The sequence below is a fragment of the Hipposideros armiger genome, unplaced genomic scaffold (assembly GCF_001890085.2).
Source record: "Hipposideros armiger isolate ML-2016 unplaced genomic scaffold, ASM189008v1 scaffold_100, whole genome shotgun sequence".
Taxonomy (NCBI): domain Eukaryota; kingdom Metazoa; phylum Chordata; class Mammalia; order Chiroptera; family Hipposideridae; genus Hipposideros; species Hipposideros armiger.
The window spans coordinates 3,136,043-3,157,256 of record NW_017731450.1 but is presented as its reverse complement, the minus strand read 5'-3'; the positions used below and the strand labels follow the sequence as shown (position 1 = coordinate 3,157,256).

The 21,214-nt window shown below is 52.5% G+C and overlaps 1 protein-coding gene across 19 annotated transcripts in view; it reads right to left on the bottom strand.

The window, feature by feature from the left end:
• The window catches only part of MYT1L (myelin transcription factor 1 like), a 738,481-nt gene that overhangs the window by 118,258 nt on the left and 599,009 nt on the right, over positions 1 to 21,214 (bottom strand). For 17 of the 19 annotated variants that reach the window (XM_019646295.1, XM_019646294.1, XM_019646293.1 and 14 more), the window contains 4 exons: positions 14,723 to 14,881; positions 4,006 to 4,060; positions 3,826 to 3,859; positions 3,473 to 3,535 (listed from right to left, as the gene is read on the bottom strand). In XM_019646295.1, the coding sequence (XP_019501840.1) occupies positions 3,473 to 3,535; positions 3,826 to 3,859; positions 4,006 to 4,060 (152 nt within the window). In that variant the 5' untranslated portion in view covers positions 14,723 to 14,881. The remainder of the gene's footprint in view (positions 1 to 3,472; positions 3,536 to 3,825; positions 3,860 to 4,005; positions 4,061 to 14,722; positions 14,882 to 21,214) is intronic. The other 2 variants (XM_019646303.1, XM_019646298.1) reach the window with 2 other exon arrangements.

Genomic DNA, 21,214 nt, shown 5'->3' with positions numbered 1-21,214 from the left:
TTCATGAATAGATTCTCTTTTGTTCAAGGATGCAATTTTTGAACTAAAGCAGACTGTCCAATAAAGTATTTTAACCTTAACTCCTACCCCCGCACTTCTTAACCAGGATCTGAAATTGTGAATTCCTTTTTCAAGTTATTCTTTTCTTTCACAGGTGTTACGCAGTGGTTGATTCTCCTCTCTCCCAATTTCTTACAAACCACAGCCCCACCTCTATCAGCTGAAAATAAATAAACAAGCCATCAATTTCAGCCGCTACCACGGAAGCCAGACACAGTGAGGCAGCATGACCACCTCCCAAGGGTCACCACAATGTACGTCCTACGAAGCAATAAAGTGGTAGACTGAAACTGTGAATAATATCTGATTTCCTTAGAGGTTTTCTTATGTTAAAAATAAAGATTAACGGGTAGGCATAATTCTATCACTTGGAATCAAATTTCCTAAAATTTGTTCTGACATTTTTTACATTGTTGATGCCACACACCTGACTCAAATTATTTTTTTGCATGTCCAAATAAATAGAAGCCTCAATGTACCAAAATACACATTTTGTTTGGCTATGAACTGATGGGATACATGGATAAAACTGTTGCCCTAAGAAGAATACAGTCATTAAAAAATTTATTGTTAAAACACCAAAAGGACGAGTAATTGTATCAAAATCCAGACTAAGACTGCCACTCCTGTCACACTGAAGACACCTGCAACCACCCTGGGTCTCCGCAGAGACCCAGCAGCAGAGGTCAAGTCACGCGGTGTGAGGGGAGTGTGTGGGTGTGTGTCTGCATGACTGGCTGTCAGAGGGGAGAGACTTTTACAGCAGGACAGCTTTTAAAATCAGAACAAAACAAAGCCAGATGTCACTGAGACCTCACAAATCTGCAATAGCACTAGTCAAAGGCTGTTCATGGATACGTGAACTTTATCTAGTAGAAGGGGCACTTTTCTGTTTAAGAAATTCAACGTCATCCCTTACCTAAAATTACTGATAATATATAGACATAAAAAAAAGTACAACTCAGAAAGCCTCACTTGATACCTCAGGGACAGTCCCCTGAGAGGAGGCTCATCGGGTGACATAAGTTCTGAATGGTAATTAGTTAAACATGACAAAGTCTGCAACTCTCTCATTTCAAACTGAGGAAAGAGAAGTCCACGTGTGTTAAACAGTCTGTCCAAAGCCCCTGACGCACTGGTGGTGCAGAGGAAACACTACGTCTCTGGACTGGGGCCAGCTCTTCATCCTCTAGACCACGTTACGTTTCCTAATTCACTATGTCCATTAAGATTTTAGAAATTCTTATAATTACACACAGTATGACTCATGGTAAGAGCGCTAACATTATTTTCAATTAAGTTAAAACATTCGTTGGAAAATTTTCCCATTTGGGTGTTTCTGTAACCCCCCCTCAATCCCCATCCACTTGGCTCCTGTCAGATTCGGGCTCTATGCCCACACCAGCATGCGTCCCAAAGGCCACCCTCACGCCCTGCCCGGCCCACGTCTGAGGCCATTGCAGGAGCAGGGGAGGAGCCCCCCCAAGCCCAGGGGCGTCTCACGGGGACGCGGCAGTGCACAGCTGGATGGGGAGGCCCCCAGCAGCGACACAAGCGACTGAACCATTCTGTGGGTGCGTCATGATTTTTCCTTCAAAACTGTGGTTATGAAATTATATTTGGCTGACACCTAATTAAAACTTTTTAACCAAATGTAATCTTTCTTTCCATAATAGTATCATCAAGTTTAACTACAACTAATTAAGAGATGATTAGGGGAAAAGTTAAGAGCCCACTCATGGTTTGTAATATGGTTTTCCATTGGAAACATAAGTGTTGCAGTTTTTTGTTTTTGTTTTAAAGATTTTATTGGGGAATTGGGGGAGGGGAACAGACAAGTTGCTGACCTTTTGTTCTTCAGTCTAGTTGTGGGGGACGCTACTTCACTGGCCATTGCTGGCATCACTGCACTCGCCGGCCAGTGGACGGCCACTCACAGCAGCTCACAAAAGCTCACGCCAGCTGCCGGCCAGCCCCACTGCAGCCTACGCCGTCGCCGGCGACTCACGGCAGCCCAGCTCCAGGTCGAGCTGTTGTTCAGCATCTTAGCTGTAGAGGGCGCAGCGTCACTGGCCTTAATGTGGGATCCGAACTGGGGCCATGCTGCTCAGAGCTGGTGTTTCAAGCCAGCTCTTAACCAACGTGCCACTTGGCTGGCCCAGTGCTACAGTTTTTTAAATACTTTTAGATGAAGTATTTACACCTATACTCCTTTATAAAATATATAAATGCTTTAAACTACTTATTTAAATTACATATAAATTATAACAATTTACTCTTTATATAAGAACAATAACTTAAGTTTAACATTTTAAATACCAAAATTCCCTTACGAAAGGGCTCACCATTCCTTTGGTCTAGATATAAACATAACAGGAGTCTGATAACCATCTTATCACAGATGCTCGTTAAAAATTCCCTGCCTCCTTGAATGCTAGCGTGGGAATTTGGGAAATAATTTGTAATTTTTCCCTTGATTTAACTAAAGGACATTCAAAATAATTGCCTGATTTTGCCCATAAATTAATGTTCAGCTGAAAAGGACCTAGGATGTGAGGCAGTGAGTGACAGTCACCCCGAGGCCTGCAGGCACACCTGCTTTGGCTCTGAGCTTTGATTATGTGGTTTGGTTCCTGACGGTTTGTCACGCAGAACGACCTTAGTCCCAGCAACCTAGTTTGTGAAAAGGTAGCTAAGGATTTATTATGGCCGGTGAACACTTCCAACTCATCATAACGGAAACTTCCACTGAAAGGGAAAGCTGCTGTAATATCCCCGAGAAGCACTTGCTTGCGGAAAGTAAACGTGGAGACTGCTCTGTCCTGCCTCCCAGCCTCTGCTGTGATGCCTGTCAGCAGTGGTCCCCTGGCCACCACGCCTCTGGGCTCCGTGACGGACCGAATCCCGGCATCCACTGCCGTTAGGCATGCATCCCGCTTACCTCCCGCTGTGACTCCCCCTGTAGCCGCCCAGGGACCGGGTTGGGGGCTCTTATCCCAGGACCGTGTTCAGTCATGGGAGCCATGTCCCTGCAGAGCGGTCCAGAAGGTCACACTGTGACTCAGCGCCCTGCAGTCACCGCAGGGGAACATGGGGGAGGAGAGGGAACCTTGCAGCGACACGGCGGGGTCTATGCGCTGCCCCCCCCCCCCCGCACACACGGGACCGAGCTCAGGCCGGTCTCAGCACGTGTCAGCTGATGCAGTATCCTAAGTTGTGCCCCACGAGACAGTCAGAATGGCTGACGTTTTGCGAACCTGTACAAGAGGCCAAGGACTGAGCTCATGTCAGAGGGAAATGAAGTCTAACGCACCGTTTTTCACGAGCACCTGCCCGCTCATTTTCATCATTTGGTTTGGGTCCCTACATGAGTCCCTGGAGACAGAACAGTGTGAAAAAACGCAGGCATTACCTTCTGTGTCTCGCGTATTTGCCGCTCACATGACCACTGCCGTCACAGCCAGGAGTGGGACAGCTGCAACAGGAAGGGACTCATTACCCCGGCGCCATGGGCTGCAGGCAGCTGAGACCGAACGCTTCCGCGGCACCAGTGAGGAGGCCCCCCCCAGACAGAGAGCACCCAGAAACCCGGAGGGGGGTGGGCTGGAGGGTTGGGGACACTCTTTAGAGCGAGTCTGGGGGGGGCGGTGCTTTCATCAGCGCAGGGGGGCATTCACAGGCCACCGTGAACTCGAAGGCACAGCCCACCCCCAGACACAAGGCTTCCCTCAGCTGCTGATGGGCACGCCTCACCCCCGCACTGACCTGAACAGCTCCTGTATGGCTGGCTCCACGGGAACTGTGGAGAGACGGGAAACGGACAAAAGTTACCACCCAGCACAGGCACCCCTTCCACACGAAACTCCCGAGCAGCAGTGTCGAGGCAGCGGCCAGGAAGGCGGTGGCCGGCTCGGCTGCATGGCACCCAGGGCGGGGTGGACGTACCTCGAACCCCTTTGGACCGGGTGCGGTGGCGTTTCTCCTCGGTGTCCACTTCCATCTGCGGGCAGATAAGAGGCTGTCAGTGTCCTGCTCCTGTGTGCGGTGCCCTGGCACGGCAGTGGCAGCAGTTTAGTCCTGCTCCCCTCTGCAAGGGGGGCCTCTGCAAGGGGCTTGGGGAGGAAGGGGTCGGGAAACACCAGACCAGACCTTGGCCTTGCAGGGAATGCTCAGGTGGGGGGCCTGCCTCTGGGATGAGCTTGGATGCAGCCTGGTTCCTCTCTTTTAAAGGACTGATGGAGACACATCTGGGTTCGTTCTGACTTGTACTTTGTACCAGAATGTAACAGACAGCTGTTAAGTTTGCAGGAAGGCTCAGACTGACATCTGTCATGTCTGGGTTCTCCGTGTAACTGAGGGGTTTAATCTTTTCCAGCAGGTGCGAGAAGGGCAGCTGGGTGTCCCAGAAGGACAGCTTTTTACCTTGGGGTGCCCTCCCTGCCATCTAGGTCCTGGGGTGCAGTTCCCAGCCACACTGATCTAAGCGACCAGGATGCTTTTCAGGGACACGCGGTAACCGTAACATCTCACACTTTGCCGATTACAAAGTGTTTTCCTAGCACCCCCTTGTGTGACCCTCACAACTGTGCAAGGGATGTGTCTTTAGCATGTCTCCCTTCCAGGCCTGGCTTATCCCAATCGCCAGGTGGGAGTTCTGCTGCCGAGCCACCCGTCCCTCCAGCCAGGAGCGCACGCGGGCTGAGCGTGTGCACATGTATCTGTGCAGCACCCTTTCCCAGCACATGAACAGTCTATACAGGGCAAGGCTGCACAGACGTACCCGGGGCTAATGGGTGGTGCAGGCAGGCATACGGTCCGGCCCTATCTCTGCTCGCCTCCCTGCCTGTGCAGCCAGAGCTGCCGTACACGTGACCCGGGCTCGGTAGCTCGCTCCTGTACAGTTCACAGCCACCCAGGTCAGAGGGGTGGAGAAGCCCGTGAGCACATGGGCTCCGTAAGACGAAGACTAGTCCGGTCATATGGAATGCTGGCCAGGCGTGACCCTCCACAGACGTGACGCCGAGGCCTCAGAGCATCGCACAGGCAGCTCCCAATCCAACCTTCACACCAGCTGACCACCTACCACGGACTCATGCACACTGCGCACCCAGGATGGCGTAAGAAACACAAGCACACGTCATGCATAACGTAAGCTCATCTGAGGGGCTCAGCGTCCTTTACGGGGAGGTGTCTGTGCAGACAGAAGACTGCGCCCGATTCAATACGATGGATGACGAGAGCTTCGGAGCAGGAGCAGCAGGGTGAGGGGGTCGCTGAGATGGCTCTCAGGAAAGCGGTGATGCTTAGGGAATGTCTGGCTGGGTGAGGAGGAAGAGAGGCTGTGCCTGGGCTCACCCACAGGCACTGGACACAGAGGCTGCCTGGATGAATGGATGAATGAGGGAATAAATACATGAATGAGCAAATGAATGAGCAAATCTGTCTGCTGGATGGTGACAGGTCAAGGCGCTGCCAGGAGGCAGGTAGAACATTGAAAAGACAGGCTTGACGGGGCAGAAGGCTGAGGCAAGGGGCACAGGGCAATTCTGGAGCCTGGACAGACCCTGGAGGGGCCCAGGGGACCCAGCAGATGCACAGCTGCTGTTCTTTCTGGAGCACGATGGCGGCGGGCACCTCACCAACACATTTTAGAAAATAATGTACCAGCAGTGTGAGAGTGTGCCGAGGGCGGCGGGAGTGGTGTCGTGATGACCGCCACCATTGGGTTAATCTGACGCCTGAAACACCACCATCCAGGAAAGAGGCCTGGGAAGAAGAACACGACCTTGGGAAACGTCTCCAGAAGAACTGACAGGACGCAGGGTCAGCAGCCCCTCCTGGGCCCCGCTCTCCGCTCCTTAAGCACACGCACAGAGCACTGAACCCAGAGCACATGCACGCGCAGACTCCGGGCTGAGTCACAGTCCTGGGCGACACACAGCGCTCTGAAATTGCTGCCCCACGTGGGAACGTTTTCCAAACGCTGCACAGCTTTAGCAAAGCCTATCTGGCCAACAGAGATGCCAACATCTAAGATGTGAAGGCAGCCCGGGTGCCCGATGACAGACGACTGGATAAAGAGGTGGTGGTGCATACACGGTGGGACATCGCTGGCCACAGAAACGGAACTGTACCATTTGCGATGACATGGATGGAGCAGGAGGGTATTGTGCTAAGTGACATAAGTCAGACAGAGAGACAAATACCATATGATTTCCCTGTGGGATCTAAAGAACAGACTAAATGAACAAATAAACCAAAACAGAAACAAACTCATAGATACACAGAACATTTTGAAGGTTGCCAGATCAGGGGTTGGGGGGGGGGACTTCAGGGTGTGGGTGAAAAGGGGGAGGTTATGAAATAGGGATGTAGAGCACAGCATGAAGGAATACAGTCAATAATACTGTAATAAGATGGGAACTAGATTTGTCAGGGTGAAAGGTGGGAGGGCACGGGGGGCTGGGTGAAAAGGTGAAGGGATTAAGAAGTACAAATTGGTGCTTACAAAAGAGTCACAGGGATATAAAGCACAGGGAATACAGTCACTAATGTAATAACTATGTATAGTGCCAGGTGGGTGCTGGACTAGTCAGGGGGATCGCTTCTTAAATGATACAAATGTCTAACCACGATGCTGTACACCTGCAACTAATATTGTGTGTCACCTGTGATTGAAAATAAAAATAACAGTAATGAAGGTGATGGGGAACATGGGTGTCACTGTGGAAACGGTGTGTTCCTGACACTGTACCTGTCACAGGACTGGGGGAACAGATGACGGGATGAAATGCGATTCTTTAGGCGTTCACAATAGAGTGGGACTTAGTGTTAGAGGATCGGGTGGGAAGCACTCTCAGTGTGGTGTGACGGGACAAGAGGGGCTGCATCCAGCCCACCCTGGGGGAGCGGACAGACAGGCTTCCTGGGGAGCTGAGAGCTGAGCCGCGTTGACAGCTGCAGTGCAGGTGTCAGGTGTGTGGTTCCCGGCAGAGGGAACAGGATGTGTGAAGACCCTGAGGCTTGCAGGTGCGGCACTGTGTTCCACGTGTCCCAAGGAGGGGCTCTCGTCAGTAGCGCACTGGCCGGGGGGACGTGGGCCAGTCACCTCCCACAGCCGGTGCCTCTGCCTCTTTCACGGCTCAAGACTGTAGAACCAAAGTGACACAGCGCCCAAGTCCTGTCATGAAAGCACAAGAGAAACCCCGTGCAGCATAGGTCACTCTCATAATCAATTTCTGAGCCTCGTCTGGGACGGAACTCAGTAAACAATGCTGCAAACCCTAAGAAAATATCCATCGATGTGATGACAGGTTGCAAGAAAGACATCCAGCCATAGACGGCCTAGAGAGGGCATCTGTCATCCTGACACCGTCCACTCCGACAGCCAGGTGCCTGGGATGCTAACTGCAGCACCTGTCGGCATGCTGACCCTCAGATTACTCACCCCAAGAACTGCGTGTGCCTGTAGTGGGGCCACAGCAGCTGGACCCACAGAGGCAAGGGAACAACCACAATGCTGTTCCTGCAACCCACCCATGTTTTGAATACAGGGAAAGAAAGCTGTCGGAGAAATGGAAAGGTCCTGTTTCAGGCAGGCAGGTGTGATGGAAGGTGCCAGAGCAGAGAGGCATCTGTAGCTTTTGGCTTAATGAGTGAACGAGTGATTACAAGGAGCTAGCGCTTCTCTCGGTCAGCTATATTCTTACTTACTACTTGTTAACAGTTTTGTTTTGGTTTCAAAACTTTTAAACAAATAAAGAGGTGCAGAGAAATAGCCCCACACGTGCTGCCAGAGAAGCCTCTGCTGTGCGAGTGGGGAGGGGACATCAGCAGTGGCCGCGTCAACGGACGGTCAAGGTGAGCGCCGCCCGTCACACTCAGCAGTTACTGGACTTCGTGTCCGAGGTCTTGCCGACTTCAGAAGAAGCAACTGGGAATCGGCTTGTGTGCAAATCCTGGGTGTCCTTTATCCAAGGACAGATTTCTCTCAGCCACGCTAGGGCCTGGGGACCCAGTGGGACAGATGAAACTAAGCTACAGCTTCAAAGGCTTCGCAGGTGGTGACAGGGCAATCAGGCAGTGGGGTCCTTCCACAAAATAACTGGTGTTTGCTTTTATTGTTATAACTAAGGGGTAATCAGGCAGTTTTGCATCCACGGAAATCTGCCTCTCAGTTACTCTGGCTACAGTAACAGCAGGGGCAGGGATTTACGAGAAGTGGCCATGACAGGACGAGGAAGGCCAACGTCACGGCGGAGGCCTCTCTGCGAGCACGTCTCAGGCCACCCCCCCCCTCCCGGCACTGGGGACCAGGGAAGGCGTGGGGCCACTGCCAGCCCTCAGTGACGCGCAGAGCCGAGGATGGAGCCTGACGCTCCTCTCGCACTCAGCACTGTGTGCACAGCTGCAGGGAACACGTCTCAGTGTGGCGCTCTAGCCACGTGGGGAAGACACTCGTTCCAGAACTTTCCATGAAACACCAGGTCTGCTGCCCTTCAAATGCTGAACTAATTCTTGGTTAAATAGCTGTTGCTCTTTTGGCCCTGAGTGAAAAAGTAAGAAAATAAACGTGGATGTGCATAAATATCTGATTTTCTGCATTTGGGTGTGTTTCTCTTTGATTCTCCATTGCTCCGACCTGCCAGTCTGTCCTGGCAGAAAATGCAGGAGTGAGCACTCAGGCTGGCCCCGTAACAGGTCACGTTCTGAACTGTCTGGCACGTTCTTCATCATCACACTGGACCTGCACCCAAATTCTGGAGCCTTGGCATCCAAATTGGAATTTCTGATTTCTCTGGAGAAGCAGAAAGGTCCAGAGACTCTCTACATTACCTCTCCACAGGTGCTTAGAACCGTCTGGCACATTTCCTGGGGAGCGACACTCGCTGTCCCACATGGCAGCCCCACTGCCTGAGGTCCCACAGGTGGGGCCCAGCCCTTGGCCTCTGACGGGGCTGCCGTCCATCCGGTCCCAGCCACGTTAGAAGCTGGGCTCCAGCCACATGACGCTGCTGCACTGACGGCGGTGTGGGACCGCAGTGTGAGTGTGCTCCCCACTCCTGTCCAGCGCTCTGCCTTAGAGGGTGACCGAGCACACAGAAAACAAAGCCGACGTCTTGGTCCCAGGGCCGTGAAGGGTCGTGACGAAGCCAGGCCTGGAACAGCCCTCTGTGTGAGTCCACAGGACGCGTTCCCTTCCCGGCTCTCCAGACCCGGGCCTGTGCTGGAGCTCCGAAGGCTGGACGGACGTTCAGTGGATGTGAAGGGCCACACAGGCCGCCTTCTTCGGAAGCTGTGTCTCCGGCACGGGGGCTTCTGCTCAGGGTTTAAGAATTTATTGGGTTGTCGGAAAAGTCATGACGCATTTTTGCAACGAAAACCAGAGCAGAAATACGTCATCACTTTTCCGACGACCCGAAGTTCAGTGCCCTTGCCAGCCCTCCTCTGGGACGACGTGGTCTTCAATTTCCCTGAGTTGCTCCACACAGGTTTGCAGAGACTGTGCACACACCTTCGAAGTAATTACAGTCTCGTCTAAGGCGCCGTTTCGGCTGCCCTCTCCTCTAGAACCTGCATCTCCTGCCCGCCCAGGCACTGGCTCACTCTGGGGCCGACCCACGTTGGGGTGCAGAGTAGACGCGGGTGCTGTGCGGCCCTGAATGGCTCTGGTTTGCTTCTCGGGGCCCTGCGGATGGGGCGCCGTCCCTCGGACCCACTGCTCAGCCGTCTGTGTCAGCGCCATCCTTCACCTGGTCGCTGTGGATGCAGGGCGGTGACAGCACAGGTCCCAGAGGCAGGTGGCTGTGGTGTCACTGCTGTGCGAGGCTGGGCAGGTGGCACTGATGAATCTCAGCTCTCATGGGTCTACAGCTCCTACTTAGCTCACTGTGTGGTCCAGGGATGGGAATAAAACGATTTCCAGAGGACCTCGCGAGGTGCCTGGGTGCTTCCCCGTCAGCTCAGCCTCCAAGCTGTAGTGTGTTCTCCAAAGGCATGGGGCCCGCCCCAAACCTCCAGGTGTGGTCCGTGACACTTGTCATGCAGGATCAGAGCAGTTATCTGCTCATAACGCCAAACATCCGTGAGGTGTAGCCGGCGACCACGTGCCCTTGGGTGACCTCAGGGGCTCTGCTTTCACTGCTGTCCCCTGAGTCGTGCTGCTGCTCGTCCCTGCCAAGGGGGGTGAGAAGCCGGTGAGCAGAGCCGCTTGTGCGCACCGGCCGCTGCCCCGCTTTGGATTTCCCTTCCCTTCGGTCTCTGAGTGACAAGTCTCCCTTCCAGCTCTTCTCATGGTCAGGAACCTGGTCCCAGCATCACGGCCGTGCACCGGCCGTGCTGGGCCAAGCACATTCTCCGCAGCGTCTGGCTTCTGCCTCGAAGCCACCCTGTGTGGTCGGTCGATTACAAAGTCCAGGGCTCACAGAGGGTCAGTGACGGGCCAAGGTTAGCCAGCCAGAAAAGACACCGGAGCAAGAATTCACACCCAGGTTCCAGGTCCCCGTGCTTAACCATTGCCACGTGCCACCTTCTTCCCTGAGGTCCCTTCCCTGAGCGGTGACGCCGGAGGAGGGCTTGTTCCCTACGTCCCCCTTCCTTCTAGCATGTTCCATCTGCTCTTCACCCGCCCCTTTGCTTCCCACCCTTCAACCCCACTGACCTTTAGCAATTGTCACCTCTCTCTCCCCTTTGCTGCCAAACTTCTCCAATGGCGTCTGCGCCTCCACCTCCCACCCCTCCCTGCTGAACGTCACCGGAGCCTTGGCAGCCCTCACGCTCAGGAAGCAGCGTGCTCACGCCCACTTCCCCCACCCTGCCCCAGTCCTGCTCCGTCCACGCACGCGGGAAACGCCTCTGCTGTGCCACGGGGCGGCGGAGCCGAATCTGTGACACCAGGCTCCATTTCTCCCTCGAGTCCACGCTGCTATCTGCTCCCGGAGGGCGGCCATCTCACACACAGCTCACTCAAAACCGAGTTCACAGCGGTCCTTTCTAGACCTTCGTCTCCGCCTGTCTCGCTGTCATTCATTGCTCTGCTTCCCCTCCTCAGCAGTCCGTAAATTTCCTTACACATTTGTTTCTCCGCATGACGGTCAGAAGGTTTTCCTCCACTGTTTTGTACATGTTGTGAGAAGAGACTGGTAACACCCGCATTGGTCAGTATTTCTCAGTGGCCATTGACTCCATAAATGAAGTGCTCTTTCTTCCAGTCTGAAACCTTAAAGTCATATTTGACTTTTCTCCCTTCCTCTGTCAAATGATTTATCACGTTCTGGCTTCGCTGCTGTCTTTTTTGGTTGCCTTTCCTTTCCGTCTCCCGGGACGCCACCCGAGCGCAAGCCTGACCCACGAGGCGGGTCACTGCGACTGTCTCCGGAGGCTTTGTCCCGTTTTGCTTCCTCGTCAATCCATTCCGTCTACAGCTGTGATGTCATCCTCCCGTTTCCAACAGGGAAGAGTCCAGAATGGATCCTGTTGACTAGCTCCAGGCTAAGCCACGGCACCCGCCTTTCCTTCCCCTCCACACACGCGGCTCAGCGGTGGCAGGAAAATGGCACCTTCTCTAACCTCTCCCCCTCCCGCCAACTGCCTCGCCCAGAGGGAGCCGCCGTCCTCCACTCTCCACGCAGAACGCACACAGAGGCTTTCCCTTTGTATGTTTACTGTGGACAAAGCAGGCTCCCTCATACACCGACTTTTCTGTAAGTTGCTATTTTTCACTTACCCACAATCACAGCTCTCTCTCCAGGTCAGTGCCTGTGGATTAGGCTCATTTTTTGAATGGATGCATAATATTGCCTAGAATGCGTGTACTGTAATCTATCCAACCATCACTATAAGTTCCCCACTAATGGATATTTAGGTTGTTTTATTTCATTTAGTAGCTTTCTTCACTTGTAAAAAGGTGCAATGAATATCACACACATCTTTGTGCACATTTCTATAATATGTTTTCTAAAATGACATTGTCAGTACTGTTAGAAAGTGTAAAAACACATGTCCTTTTTACATAACCACCCGGTTATGCCCATTTTTCTAAGTGCCTGTCTCCATGATCTCACAAATCTTACTTTTGCCGAGTGAAAGACACACAGCTCCTTCCTGCGCCCCCGCCCTCTGCCTGAGCACGACAGCTCAGGCACTTTTCCCGTTTGGCCTCTTGTATTTCCTGTGCTGTGAAGTTGCTATCCTCCCCTTTGCCTATTTTTCTTCTCTTTAAAAATTCTGCACTGATGTGTGACGTATTATGGCATTCAGCCCTTTGCCCATCTTATCTTATCTGCTGCAAGAATTTTCTTCCAGTCTGTTGTTTTTTTTCACTTTGGTATTTCTCCCTCTGCATGCCCCCCCACCCATATATAAGTAAAAAGTGCAGGTGATCCAAGCAGGAATTTGGGGGGGTTCCAGAGTGCTCCAACCTGGCTGTGACCCCCTCCCCGAGCCTCATGTCCAGTGGGCCCACACCCTCCTGGGCCCTGGCCAGGATCAGCCCTCCCGACCTCAGCAGGCGCACCCCCCCCGGATGGCGGTCCAGTCTCCGTCTGTGGTCTGCCCTACACCCGGGGGCTGTGTGCGCATGAGCCAGCCCACAGCAAGTACGTCCTTCTCTGATGGACAGTTGCCTCAGCGACAACTGCCCCCCAGGTGGAGGTGAACAAAAAGAGGAGACAACACATCTGTTTTTTATCATTATAAAAACACAAGTGTGATGAGAGAACTGCTCTTAGTAAGTAGTAATACCCTCCACACCCACACGCAGGCAGATCTAAGAGGCTGCTGCCGAGACTGTCTGCCTACTCTCAGCCTTTTCCACCTAACTTCTCCCTAAGTCAAATTTTGGTAAAAAGGTACAAAAACTAAAATTCAAAGATTCAAATATGTTTTGACATAGAAAGATATTAATTGAACTGTTCATTTATGTGGATATTTAAATTATCCTTGTGACTGTTGATTTTATAATTTTTTTAAAATTCAGTTTTTAAAAAATGTTTTACTTATTTTTTTAAGGGGTGGACAATACTAAAAGGATTAAGAACAGGAAAACTACAGAACTTATGTCTGCAAGTGACAAGAATGTGTAATCTGTGAACTATAAAATACACTATTCCACAGAAAATTTTCAGAACTTAAGATGCTTCAGAGACTGTTAAACGGGCAAATGTATGGGTTTTAAAGAGAAGGGCCAGGCTTGGCCTCTGTGAGGTGGGGCTTAGCTCCCCACTGTGTCTCTTCCCTCGTGAGCCACGTTCCCACGTACAGACTCTACACTGAGAAGGGCGCCCCCACACGCTTACATGGGGCCTGACGGAGGTGGGCGCGCACAGCGGGTCTGGAAGAACTTGGGAAACGGAAGTACTCTGCCCGTAAGGAGTGACGTTGCCCTCGGCAGTCCTACGCCTTCACGGCTCGTGGGGCCACTGTCACCTCACTGCACTGTCCTCAGTGGCTGTCACGGTTGGACACCTGTTTGTATGTCAGCATGTCCTTCTCTACCAAATGAGACACACCCTCACTTCAAGGAGCTTTCAGAGGGCACAGGGTGGAATAAACCACATCCGCAGAGGAAGAGTTATCCAATGGCAGGAAGAGAGCCTGAGAAACAGCACGTAGCAGGAGGCAAGAGGGGAGACAGCTACAGAAGGGCTGTGGGGGTGACGGAGCAGAAGGCTGGGGCCAGCGGGTTTTGACAGGGGTGCTGGACGCAGCTAGAGCCTCCCCGGGAGGCAGCCGAGCCCTGGTGAAATCAGCCCTTGGACGGCGGCACGTGAGACCGAAGCTAACCCCCTCCACCCGACCCTGTCTGGGTTTGGGCTCCTGTGGTCAGTGAGGCATTTCAGAGAGAAGTTCAGGAGGAACGCAGGACGCTGGCCAGACTGCCACCGACTCCGCACGGACGGGGACAAGGTGAGGGGCCTACAGAAAACTGCCTCCTGCCATCCCAGAACAGAGAGGAGAGGTGATGGCGTGTGAGGGGGAGGCAGGCTAGAGAAGGAAGGTGCAGAGACACTGCGCGAGGCAGGGCGGGAGGGGGACGGGGAGGCAGGAAGGCAAGAACGGGGCGCCTGAGGGTGGTAGGAGCTGTGGTCCTGAAGCAGGGCCCAGCTGGGTCGCTGTGCTCAGACCGCCTCCGGGATGCCCTGCTGGGTTCCGGGTCCTTATCTTAGAAGTTCACCTTGTAGACGCTTGCTAATTACAGGCTCCACCACTTAGCATTTTTCCAGGTGACTCCCCTACTGTTCTGAACCGCTGGCCCCACAAGAGACACGATGACAGATGGGGGCATCATGAAAGGAGAGCAGACCTCAGAACATCATGCAGCCTCTGGGAGAATGCCCTGGTTTTCCCTTAAATGCCCGCAGCCGGTCTGGGAACGGGAAGGCAGTCTGTGGAGGCACTGACCGCTGCCTTCTCAGACCACCGGTGCTCTGAGATAAACGCTTCTTCTAGGACCCGACTCCTGTGTCGGTCTATTGGCCGAGCGGCGCAAGCAGCATGAGCCCCGGACTCGTTAGGCCTCCGGTTACAATCCCACCAAGATGCACGAGGCTGACAGTGGGGTCTAGACCAGACGTCTAACTTGTGTCAGGACACACAAGTGCTGGCCAGTCTTTGACGCCCTCACTGGGGACTGCACAGCCCCTGAACGGAGGCCACGCGTTACCTTGTAGCAAGTCTTCTCTCCTAGGAAAGGAGGCAGCGTGGCGCCGTGGGCAGGACACAGGCCTGGAGTCAGGGGTTCTCGCTAAGCTCTAATCCTGGTCCTCCCCAGCTCGTGACTGTGGCAAAGTCACTTAATTTCTCTGTGCCTTGACTTTTCCATCTGCAAAACATGAACAAGAATGTAAAGTGCCGAATGCTCGCACTCACATTAGGCAGAAATGTAGAGGGAGAGCACTCCCTTGGCCGCGGTCACACGGGCCCTTCACCACCCTTTCCTACCCATGGGCAGCGGTTCCCCTGAGAATCGTCCTCCTAGATGTGGGACCTGCTCTACTGGCTCTGAGAAGGTGGTCCTGTCTGGGGCAAGCCCTGGCTGGTAAGTCTGGTTCCTGCCAGCCAAGTCAGCCGTGCAGTCTGTGAGACATTCTGCACTAGCTAAGAACATTCTAGAATTCCTGGTTCTGGGGGCCAGTGGCCCTCCAGGCATCTTTCCACAGACTGTCCCTCCTAGATCTGGGGCAGAATCAGCTTACAGAGCAGCACAACCCAGGACATGCCTGCCATCTCTGTTAGTCTGCGATTTCTCTAGGGACTTCTGGGCTAGAGCACTAGGCTGGTCTGTAATATTTGCACAGCTAGAAGGTTTACAGAATCTAGATCATTTTCTTATCTATTATGTCATCTATCCATCAACCAAACTTTCTGCTAATTTTATGAATGAAGAAACTGATGAAGAGCAGCCGAAACATTTGCTCAAAGCTCCTCAGCTGGTAAGGGGGAGAGCCATAATAAAACCTAGCTCTCTTGTTTGCAGATCTAGGACTCCTCTCAGTGCCACACAGCCCATTCAAACACCCCCCCCCCCAAGAAGAACCTAGAGGGCTGGGACACAGGGCGAGGAACTTGAGCCATGGTGGCCCTAGATGAACCTCTGGGTGGTGGCACTGGGTGCATTCCACCCAACAGTAGCCATGGATATTTGTCCAAGGGTTCATTCTTTGAAAGGACCGGTGCTTCCTGCTCCTGTGGTTCACAGGAGGAAACTCCTCTGGGCTGTTCTCAGCCCCACAGGCAAGAGAGGCCAGCGCCCGGCTGTGCTGGGAGGTCACCCACCCAGGAATTTACAGGGTGACACTGACACTACAGAGAACCAGCAAGGTAGAAAACCAGCATAACACTGACATGCTACATCGATCCCCTTTGTAACTAACTCCTCCTTTGGACAACAAATGAGCAGCAGAGGGGGTCACCGGGCCACTTTCCTCGGAACACAGAGCCCCCCTCCTGCACCTGGAAATCTCGCCCTTGTCTATTTTCTGACCCTCAGAAGCTGATCTGTAAAGCCTTTCCTTGTATACTTAATTTTCCCAAGGTGGGCTGTCACCCACACAGGTAGTGACTAAGTGTTTGAACATGTGTGCCTTGACGAGAACATGAGGCTATAGACCACAGAGGACGTAAAATCACAAATCCCCAGAAAGAGAAAGGAATTAGACCAGATTTGTCTTTTTTCTTTTCAACTTTGCCCTTTAAAATGCACTTCTCCCCACCTACTCCTTCGGATTTCCTAATTCCCTTTCAGCGTCCCTACAAGTTCTTCCTTATCTATCACAGCCCGAGCCTCTGGACAGCACCACGTGGCGCGGGACAATGCCACTGTCCTTGTATCTTATGGGCCTGCACCTAGTGAGTGGTCAGCGTGGGTTTGCTGACTGGATGGCAAAGAAAAAGAAAAAAGAAACAGGAGAGGAGGAGAGAGAAAGAAAAGGACAGCACTCCTGTTAACATGTGTGGGGGAACTCTAATTCTAATTGACCGGATTATGGTACAAAAGTGACTCAACCAACCAGGAACATGTTTAATGGTTAAAAGACTTGAAATCAGGCAGATGTGGGTTACCAAACCATGACTCTTACTACCTCCTGACGTGAGCTTGTTGTTTTAGAAGCATTGGCTTCCCAGGTTTTTCCAATGTCTAAATTAGATAATCTATAAAAGGGTCAGGCTTACCGTAACTGCCTACGTGGCAGCGTGCCTATACGTCACTAGCACGTGCACCAGTGTAGTCATGGGCTACACGGCCTCTCGGAGCTGAGGCCTCTCACTTGTAACTGCTGCAAAGGGCAGTGGGGCCCATGTAGACGGCGGGCTCGCTCACTGGAGCACCTTTCCTTCACTCAGCCCCATTACTGGGGCGGGACTCGAGTGACCCCGTGTGAAAGAGGGGCAAGATACTGACAAAGTCAGGGAAAGAACAGAGGGGAGTTAGAATCAACTCAGGGGCCACCATAAATTGCAGAAAAATAATTTAGTTCGGGTATAAAGAAAAATAGAAAGTATGAAGGAACAGAAAGAAAAAGAACACAACACAGTATGTGTAGGTAAAGTAGGAATTCCATGGTCATCATTAAATTTACCCCCAAAACCCCAAAACGAAACAAACTCACTACTAATAACTGAGAAAAATATAACATAATCTACTAAAACAAAAATTAAAACAAGTTAATTCATTGACAACATGTTCAATTTTTTTTTTAAGATTTTATTGGGGAATTGGGGGAGGGGAACAGCGTTGGGGAATTGGGGAAGGGGAACAGACAAGTTGCTGTCCTTTTGTTCTTCAGTCTAGTTGTGGAGGACGTTGCTTCACTGGCCCAAGTTGGTATTATCATTGCGCTCTTCCCGGGTGAGGCAGATCAGTCGCCAGCCTCTGGATGGCTGCTCATGGCGGCTCTTAGCAGCTCACACCGGCTGCCAGCCACTCACGCTGGCTGCTGGCCACACATGGTAGCTCACGGCAGCCCACTGCAGCAGGGGCTGCAGCCTACACAGTTGCCAGCAACTCACAGCAGCCCAGCTCCAGGTCGAGCTGTTATTCACCATCTTAGCTGTAGAGGGTGCCGCGTCACTGGCCCTCATGTGGGATCCGAACCGGGGCCTGCTGCTCAGAGCTGGTGTCCCAAGCCAGCTTTTAATCAATGCGCCATTCGGCTGGCCTAACGTGTTCAGTTTTAATGCTGACATATGCAGATGTCTGTTTTTTAAAAATAAATTCTTTTATAAAACTATGGTTATAAAAAGAAGCATTTTCCAAGTAGCTAATATTCAACTGAATACTAGCAATATTATCAAGAAATACATAGAAATAGCTCACAATGTTTAAGAATTAAGCAGTTAAACTACATACTAGTAAGTGACAAACAAGCAGTCGATTATGGCTTGGCCCGGGTCCTCAGCATAAAGTCAGCTAGATGCTGGATTCCTGTTTAGCGTGGCTGTCGCAGAACCCGTGCTAGATTCACCTGTGGGCTTTGTTAACCACAAGCCATATGACACAGGCCTCTTACAGGAACGAGAAGGAACACAGGGAATGTCACTGTGTCTGAAAGTGGCGTGTTCACACGGCTCCATCAGAGAGGCTCCCTGGCACCGAGCAGGGCAGCTATAGTGGGAAGCCCAGTGTCGCCCCAACCACGGCAGGAACAGGCCCAGGCTGAGGTGGGGGCGCCACGGGCAGCCGGGATTCAGAATCTATTAGGTCTCCAGTTCATTTTTTAACATTAAAGGTCAGTGGCAGAAATTCCCTCTGGGGAATATTTTAGGAAATCAAGGTCTCAGGACTAATTTATTTCTTTTTATTTGCTTTTGAAAAATGTGCATTCTCCCGCGTCCCTCTGGAGAGCCTGAAAGGAGAGGCTGACCAGGGTACTGCGCGCCCCCTGGCCACAGTGGGGGGCACAGGGCCCCCTGCCTCACCCTCAGGACGGGAAGAGACGGGGCAGGACACTGTTACATGCCAGGCAGCTCCCTGCCCGATTCCTTCCCCACTGGCTGACACGCCCCAGGCGTCCGTTCAGAATGAAGACGCACCACAGAAGGCTCCGTCCTGGGCTTGCCGGTCGGGAGACGGCCTCATCTCACTCTCACGCGTGGCCTTCCTGCTCCATGCAAGTCGCTTCCCGAGACCAGGGCGGCACGGCTTCCGCGGCAGCTGAGGCCAGTCAGGCTCCCCTGCTCCTGAAGCCCTGGGTCCCGTCCTAGGCCTTCTCTTCCTCCCAGCTTTCTGGAGCCTTCTGTGCGCAGACACCAGCCTTTCTCCGCTTCTGCTGCGCAGCTGCCAGCCCGCCACACAGCCTGGAGCCCGCGGACCCTGCCGACTGGCTTCTCCTTCTTTAGTGTAATAGATTTTTAAAATTTCTAGTAAATGAATTTGGATTGTCTAAATTTATCCTCCATTGATTAGCTTTCATATTTTTTTCCATATATTTTTCTTTTGTCTCTATCTTCTGGAAATTTTTCTCAAATTTATCTTTTTGAGAACTTTAATTGCATTTTAAAGTTTCAAGAATACTACTGGATTGTCGGAAAAATCATGACATATTTTTTCTGTTTTTCGTTGCAATAATGTGTCATGACTTTCCCGGCAGCCCAATATTATAAGCCCCAATTAGTTTTTGTCCCAGTCATACATTTGCATTTATTTGGGTGGTTATTTGTCTTTACAAGCCATTAGATACCATGTCCCACCACTGTCACTCGTATCTCACACAGTGTGACGCAGGACAAGCATTAACATTTGATAGATGAGAAACGGATGAGTGAAGGAGGGGGGGCGTGGAGGGGGTTGGGGAGGGAGGCGTCTGGGCACCAGACGGCTTCTCAGGGCCTCTAGTCTTTGCAACAACTCATAAAGTGGGTGGGTGTGACTTTCTCCATTTTGTAGATTCAAACAGAAGCTGGAAAGACGTGAAATAATTTGCCCATATTTGCTCAGTGAGTCGGGAAACAAAGCCCAGGTTGCCCGCAGTGAAACAGTCAAGGGAGGACAAGAGGGGACGCCACACGCCCCCTTTCCAGGGCACAGCCACGCGTCCCCCGCGGGCTGGCTGAGAAAGAGGCGTGGGGCCAGCCTGGAGCTCACAGGCTCGGTGTGCACGTCTTCCTTCCTGAAAGGAGGTCCCAGGGCCTTCAGCTGTCCTTGCTGGCTGGGGTCCTGGCTCATCTTTTTCATATGGAACAAGGCTGGTGGGTTTCAAGTTTTTCCACTATGACCCTTTGTGAAAAATGTACTTGACCCCTTGATCTAGTGTGCACGTTATGAATATTAAGGACAACCCTGAAAGCAGAGCGGGAGCAAACGTTTTACATACGGCACGTACGCTCAGGGTGGCCTGGCAGTGCTCTGCTGCCCACTGGCACGTGGGGATGTGTGCACAGGCTCCCAGGGCACACTCTGTTCCGCTCAGGTCCTGGGGGCCAAGCGCTGTCCAGCTGCAGAGCTCTCGTCGCTGGCTCCATTCAGCCGCTCCAGAAAGGAGTTTGCAGGCGCGTCTTGGACATGGCCGCTGTGGCCTTGGGAATGGCAGGGAAGCAAGCAGGCACTCCCATCACCCCAGATAAAGCCTCCAATGTGACGCTGCCCTTCCCAAGGGCCACATCCCTGTCTTCCAGTCAGGCTCGATGCCCTGTCACAAGACCACCTGCACAGTGGGGATGCCACCGTCTGTGCCTCCAGCTTCCTTGCACTTGTTCCTGACGCCTTTTGTTTCGACTTAGATGTCTCATGTAAACCACTGAGGATCACCAGGCTGAAGGGTAACTCACCCAACACCCACCCACACCTTCTCCCTGTCCCATCCATGTGTGTGCACAGACATGATTCACGCCACCCAGCCCACAGACCTCCACCATCCAGCTGTTTTAGGGTTAGCCAAGTCTACCTCTCAAACGTCTTTGCATGTTTCCTCCATTTCCTGTTTCTTTTGCGTAATCCACAGCTGTGACCATGGTCTGGCCTTAGCTCCTCTTCTCTGAGCGCCCCAGCTCCTGTTTCATCCATTCTCTTCTGCTTTCTAAGATACAACTCTGTAAGACGGACGCTGGCCAAACCTTCTTTCTGCTCACAGCTCACAGTGCTCCCCCACCATCTGCAGGATGGTGAGCCAGGGCTCCACCGTGCGGCAGCCAGCTCTTCATGACGGGACTCCAGCTGACCTGCTCCGCCCACCTGAAGCAATGCCCTAGGGCAGCATCACACCAGGCTGCACGACCTGTTTCCTTCCCCTCCTACCCTCCTGTGTGTCCGTACATGTCCCTGTGCACAGACGATCTCTGTCCCTGTGACTCAGCACCCGGTCATCTTCTGGGAGAAGGCGAAGGGCACCAGGCCCCCCGCTGGCCCAGGTGTCTCCTCCGTGCTCGTATGGCACCTTGTGTCCTTATAATCATGAGCCTTACCACACTTCGATGCACTCCTTCCATCTATATGCACTTGATCAATCCATGCACTCTGTCCACCCACACACTCCGTCCATCCATGCACTCCATCCATCCAAGCACTCCTTCCATCTATATGCACTCAATCGATCCATGCACTCCGTCCATCCATGCACTCCTTCCACCTAAATGCACTCCATCCATCCACACACTCCATCCATCCACGCACTCTGTCCATCCACACACTCCTTCCACCTAAATGCACTCCGTCCATCCA